We start from the raw sequence: 6035 nt of genomic DNA, 5'->3' as shown, positions 1-6035 counted from the left end.
TTTTTTTTTTTTTTTTTTTTTTATACAATAGGAATCTCGCAACACTACTTAAGGGTGTGCATGGAGCAAAGAGATAAATTAACCTAGTTGTCCATAGCTGACTACTCAAACAAAGAATGTCATCCAATAGGTCATTTTAGTTGGAAGTTAATAATCTGACCAATTTAGCTGGAACGTCTCTATTGCCTTTTGTATAGTAAACATGTGTTAGGCACAATCATATTCATATCATAATGCTAAAACAATGACATATATACACACACTTCAAATTCTACAAATTAAAGAACAATAATATATTAATATATGACTAAAATTAAATTTGATGCAAGAAAAAGATAGAACTATGAATTACATCTATAGTTTAAGGTGGGTTGGTATGAATTGAAATACCCACTTCCACATCGTCACTAAAAGTTTTAAAAGAATAATCTATCTTTGGCACATAAAAAAAAAAAAAACATATAAAAAAATTCTCAAAAAAAAAAAACATATAAAAAAAAGTGCAGTAGTTTTTTGTGGATTCCGGCAAATTAAAGTTATGGGCAACGGAGATGGCGGGCCGCGGCGGAATTGGAAGAAGCTAAGCGTGAAGCGTTGGTGGGTGGGTGGGTGGTGGAAGGCGGTGGTTGGGGTTGACGGGGGGCGGCGGTGACGTAAGCACGGCCATAATTAATATTGTAGTCCTCAAGATAACAGTATTTAAGGTAGGGACTACTTTCCATAGGCATTATTGATATGCTCACTTCATTTTTTGCACCACCTTGCTGCAGCTTTTGCCTTTCTGCAATTTCCTCTCTCCTTATTTCGCTCGCCATCTTTATTATCTATCTATCTATCTATCTATCTATTTCTGATACTTTCGATCTTCACAAACAAACCTCGTACATTATATTTAAATAACTCAACTCCGATCCATCGAGTGTCGTACAATGATTTATATATATTTACGTTAAGAATGCATGCGAATAAGGAGGAGTCTGTTGAATTGAAGAAACGACTTCGTTGGAACTAATGGTCACTTTTCTTCATTTTTTCATTGTCGTTCTTTATCTATTCTATAGCTTAACTTCTCATCTTAAAAACATTCCATTCTACATTACTCAATTTAACAATGAAAATTTAGCAACTGTTTTTTTTTTTTTTTAATAAAAATTAATCAGAACTTGATACGTTAATGTTAAAAATTTAATTAATAGAAAGTATGTGCCAAAATTATATGATAAATTTCATTTTTTATTTAAATTTAATTTGTGCTATAATTTTTTAATATTAAAATTAAATGGTGAATTGCTAACTCGATCTTGGTGTAATGGTTAAATTGAATTTATTATTTTTGAGATATATCTTAATTAGTTGACTTAATCAAAACAAGGTTGACAACTTGCTCCACTAGCCATGGTAATATAGGTACAGGTTCAAATTAAATCCTCTTAGTTATCATGTTGTAAATATCGATATATGTATAATTATTCTAAGAAATTTGAAGTTGCAAAAATTAAGTGTGAATTTTCGAATTTGAGGTGCAAACCTTCAACTGAATTTAATTATTAGAAAATTGTTGGCGTAATTGTGTTGTACAAATTAAAGAGAATTTGGTAAAATGTATTATTGTGAACCTAGATCAAGAACGTACATATATGGTCTAAATGCATTACCCTATCCTTTTCCAATTCCACCTATTTATTTAATATAATCACAACATCATATGTTTCTCGTGATTATGGTACATTCTAGCTAGTACGAAATCAAGGAGATATGTGACGCCCTAGTTTATTTATTTATTAAAAAAAAAAACAAAAACAAAGATGGTGCTACTTCCATTCACCAGATGTCCAGATGGGCAACTTCGCAGCTGCGTTTCTGTGCAAAAAGACGAAAATTTGAGTTCAGAAAGTAACCAATCTTCGTATGTTTAATTTATAGCTAAACTTGAAGCCATCTTTAATTGTAACACCTAACAATAGGCCAGGGCTGCTTTAATTTTTCTGCCAAATTAGAAACTAATAAATTTTGAGAGAGACAGAGGGAGAGAGAGAGAGGGGGGAGGATAAAATGATGGAGATATAGAGAGACAAAAATGCCAACGTTGTTACCTTATCCTTCACATATTAAGCTCGTCCAAAATTGTTGGTTCACAAAGCACCAAGTAATGCCCACAATATGGAATATGGATCATTTATACAACGTAACCTTCCTCCTGGCCTCAAATGCACACATCAACCTAACCTACCCTTCCCTTCTTCTTCACCTAGCTTTCTCCTCCTCTATGTTTATCTATCTTTTAATTAATTTGTTGCACACACCAAATTCAATTCCTCCCTCACTTGTTAGGCTATGGCAGACTACTCTACCCGAAGAAATTCGAATACACAGCTCTTGCAAGAGCTGGAAGCCCTGAGTGAGTCACTCTATCAGACCCACACTTCAACTACTCGAAGGACTGCATCCTTAGTGCTTCCTAGGACATCACTTCCTCCTACCTTAACTGCTGCTGATGACGACGATGTTTCTGTTAAGAATGAGGAGAAGAAGATCAACCCGAAGCCTCGCTCCAGGCGCATGTCATTGTCCCCGTGGCGCTCTAGGTCGAAGCAGCTTGATGATGATTCAAGCGAGCAGAAGAAGGAGCTCACAAAGGCTGCAACTCAGAAGGAGATTAAGAAGCTAGATGACAAAGCTGATACTTCAGAGAAACGAGGGCTTCTGAGCTGGAAGCCGATTCGAGCTCTCTCCCACATTGGTAAGCAGAAGCTAAGCTGTCTGTTCTCTGTTGAAGTCGTGGCGGTTCAAGGCCTCCCTGCTTCAATGAACGGGCTGCGCCTCTCAGTTTGTGTCAGGAAGAAAGAGACCAGAGATGGGGCAGTGCAGACAATGCCTTCCAGAGTTTCACAAGGAGCTGCTGATTTTGAAGAGACGCTGTTCATCAGGTGCAATGTTTATTTCACCCCGGGCACTGGAACACACATGAAATTCGAGCCAAGGCCATTCTTGATATATGCGTTTGCTGTTGATGCTGATGAACTTGACTTTGGAAAAAGCTCTGTGGATTTAACTCAACTAATTCAGGAATCCATAGAGAAAAGCTTTGAAGGTACGCGGATTAGACAATGGGACACAAGCTTCAGTTTGTCAGGAAAAGCCAAGGGAGGGGAGCTTCTTCTGAAGCTGGGGTTTCAGATTATGGAGAAAGATGGAGGCATTGGAATTTATAGTCAAGCAGAAGGGCAAAAGACAAGCAAGAATAGAGACTACTCATCATCTTCGTTTGCCCGTAGGCAATCAAAAACCTCCTTCAGTGTCCAAAGTCCAAGAATCACTAGTCGAGCTGATGGCAGGACTCCTTCACAGAAACTCATACCTACAGATTTACAAGGAATAGATGAGCTGAACCTTGATGAACCTGCTGTGGCAATTCCAGCAGCTCAAGAGTCTGTAAAGGAACCAGATGAAAAGGCGGAAGATCTAGATATCCCAGATTTTGATGTAGTGGATAAGGGAGTTGAGATCCAGGAAAAAGATAGGGCGGAAGATGAGCTATCTGAAGAAAACTCAAACTCTGATAAAAGGTCAGTCTCCAGCGAGGTCGTCAAGGAAATTGTGCAGGATCAGTTTTATCTGACAAGAATGACAGAGCTTGATTCCATTGCTCAGCAGATAAAAGCCCTGGAATCCATGTTGGGAGATGAAAGCTCAGTTAAAACAGAAGAAGAAACTCAATCGCAAGGATTAGATGCAGATGAAGAAACGGTCACGAGAGAATTTCTTCAAATGCTTGAAGATTCAGACACAAACCAATTCAAAGTTAATCGACAAGCATTGCAGCTAGAAGAAGATGAAAACTCTGGAAAGAAAGAATCAGAAGTTTTCTTACCAGATCTTGGAAAGGGATTGGGCTGCGTTGTTCAAACAAGGAATGGAGGTTACCTGGCATCCTTGAATCCTCTAAATGTTGCATTGGCAAGAACAGACTCCCCAAAACTTGCAATGCAGATGTCAAAACCATTAGTTCTTCCTTCGCACACATCAGTGAACGGAATTGAGTTATTCCAGAGAATGGCAGCTGCAGGAGTTGAAGAGATGAGCTCTCAGATTTTGGCTTCGATGCCTATGGATGAACTCATAGGAAAGACAGCAGAGCAGATAGCTTTTGAAGGCATTGCTTCATCAATTATTCAAGGAAGGAACAAGGAAGGAGCCAGCTCAAGTGCTGCTCGCACCGTTGCTGTAGTCAAATCCATGGCAAATGCAATGAACAGCGGCCGGAAAGTAAGGATTTCAACAGGAATTTGGAATGTGAGTGAAGACCCTTTGACAGCAGAGGAGATTCTAGCATTCTCAATGCAGAAGATAGAAGAAATGACAGTTGAAGCCCTAAAAATTCAAGCAGGCATTGCTGAAGAACAGGCACCTTTTGATGTTTCTGCAATTAATGTGAAAGAAAAAAGTCATCCACTAGCACATGCAGTTCCACTTGAAGACTGGGTAAGAGATAACAGTGTAGCCACTTCCAATGATGATAATGGTAGCACAGAAAACATAGCCATATTCGTTGTTGTCCAACTCCGAGATCCATTGAGGCAGTATGAGGCAGTTGGAGGTCCCATGATAGCACTAATTCAAGCAGCCCATGCTGACATGGGACCTGATAACTATGATGAGGAGAAGAGGTTCAAAGTAGCAACCTTGCACGTTGGAGGTTTAAGAGTGAAGAGTGGAGGAAAGAAAAATGTGTGGGACACTGAGAAGCAGAGGTTGACTGCAATGCAGTGGCTGATAGCATATGGACTGGGGAAGATGGGGAAAAAAGGGAAACATCAAGCTACAAAGGGCCAGGAATTGATATGGAGCATATCCTCGCGTATAATGGCTGACATGTGGCTCAAACCAATAAGGAATCCAGATGTCAAGTTCACCAAGTAAACCACACAATCCATACTGTTTCTTTTCCTTTTACGTTTTTTCAGTCTAGTAAGTTGATTTGTTGTTGTATGGTAGTTTAAACATTTCTTCACAGGCAAAAAGGGGTGGAAAACAAAGCTATGGTCCATTATTATCATTACTCATGCTAATGAAAACTTGTATATTAGTAAATTGTTTGTAGCTTGCTTCAATATCTTGAATGTTATCACATAGCACCAGGTTTCTCAAATATACAAATGTTTGTCAGTTCTCATGTAAAGCTAAGAACCCCTATGAAGGAAGCTATGCAATGTATACTAAGTGGGATAAAAAAGAAGTCTTGGCAAGAACATTAAACACAGATGAATAGACTGAGCAAAAAAAAAAAAAAAAAAAATCCTCAAGACTTTTCAATTGCAGTGATTGTGAATGGCTGTCATAAAACCATGGTGAAATGTTCCTTCACATTTTGCATACAAGAATTTGATTTGCTATACATGTTATGCCTTGCACAAATGAATGAATGCAAACATCAAAGTGCATACCTTGCAATTTCAAATAAGATGGATTAGACATCTATCCTCACTAACAACCTTCCAGACAACTCCAAAAAGACCTGCGTTTCATGTCCAACATCATTCACTCAGATCCAAGGATTGGTCTCATGTCTGAACCTTTACTACACGAGGGAAAGAAAATAGTAAAGTAGAAAGTCTTAGCTCAAACCTCTTAAAAAACAACTGCAGCAGTATCCCATGTCTCATTGTAAAAATACACTGCCATTATTGAGATCCACGATACAGGCTCTCTTATGCATTTCAACAAACACCGTGCCTGCCTGCCTGCTCACTGAAACCAATTAAGTTTCCCTAACCAAGAAGCGATGTGGGAGAAAATCCCAAAGAATGAGCTGGATTTTCTAGCCAATTTTTTTCTTTTAAATTCAAAGATTGAAGAATAAAGTCATTTTTGTTTCCCTTTACATAGTATTTGCAGGTTCTACTCTAGATCTGCAGTAAGGAATAGAAGACATGACAGTTGAAAAACGGAAAACGCATGGACGGAGGAAGATCAGGGAAAGTGGCAGTTGGCGGTATAAATAGTTGTTTTTGTTTTGTTTTGTTTTTTTTTTTTTT

At 38.3% G+C, this 6035-nt stretch overlaps 1 protein-coding gene and 1 long non-coding RNA gene across 2 annotated transcripts; one reads left to right on the top strand and one right to left on the bottom strand.

Moving 5' to 3' along the window:
* Positions 1-1514: 1514 nt before the first annotated feature.
* LOC116025169 lies at positions 1515-5974 on the bottom strand. The gene is made up of 3 exons (XR_004099600.1): positions 5626-5974; positions 5445-5515; positions 1515-1860 (listed from the first exon to the last, which is right to left on the bottom strand). It is a non-coding gene; the product is annotated as an uncharacterized LOC116025169 (long non-coding RNA).
* LOC116025168 (protein PLASTID MOVEMENT IMPAIRED 1) lies at positions 2136-5153 on the top strand. The gene has a single exon (XM_031266287.1). The coding sequence runs from the start codon at positions 2335-2337 to the stop codon at positions 4918-4920; it is 2586 nt and encodes an 861-aa protein (XP_031122147.1). The 5' UTR covers positions 2136-2334; the 3' UTR covers positions 4921-5153.
* Positions 5975-6035: the final 61 nt, after the last annotated feature.

Source organism: Ipomoea triloba, chromosome 7 (assembly GCF_003576645.1).
Source record: "Ipomoea triloba cultivar NCNSP0323 chromosome 7, ASM357664v1".
In the NCBI taxonomy this organism is placed as follows: domain Eukaryota; kingdom Viridiplantae; phylum Streptophyta; class Magnoliopsida; order Solanales; family Convolvulaceae; genus Ipomoea; species Ipomoea triloba.
Note: the sequence above shows the minus strand (reverse complement) of the source record. Positions and strands in the feature narration are given on the sequence as shown.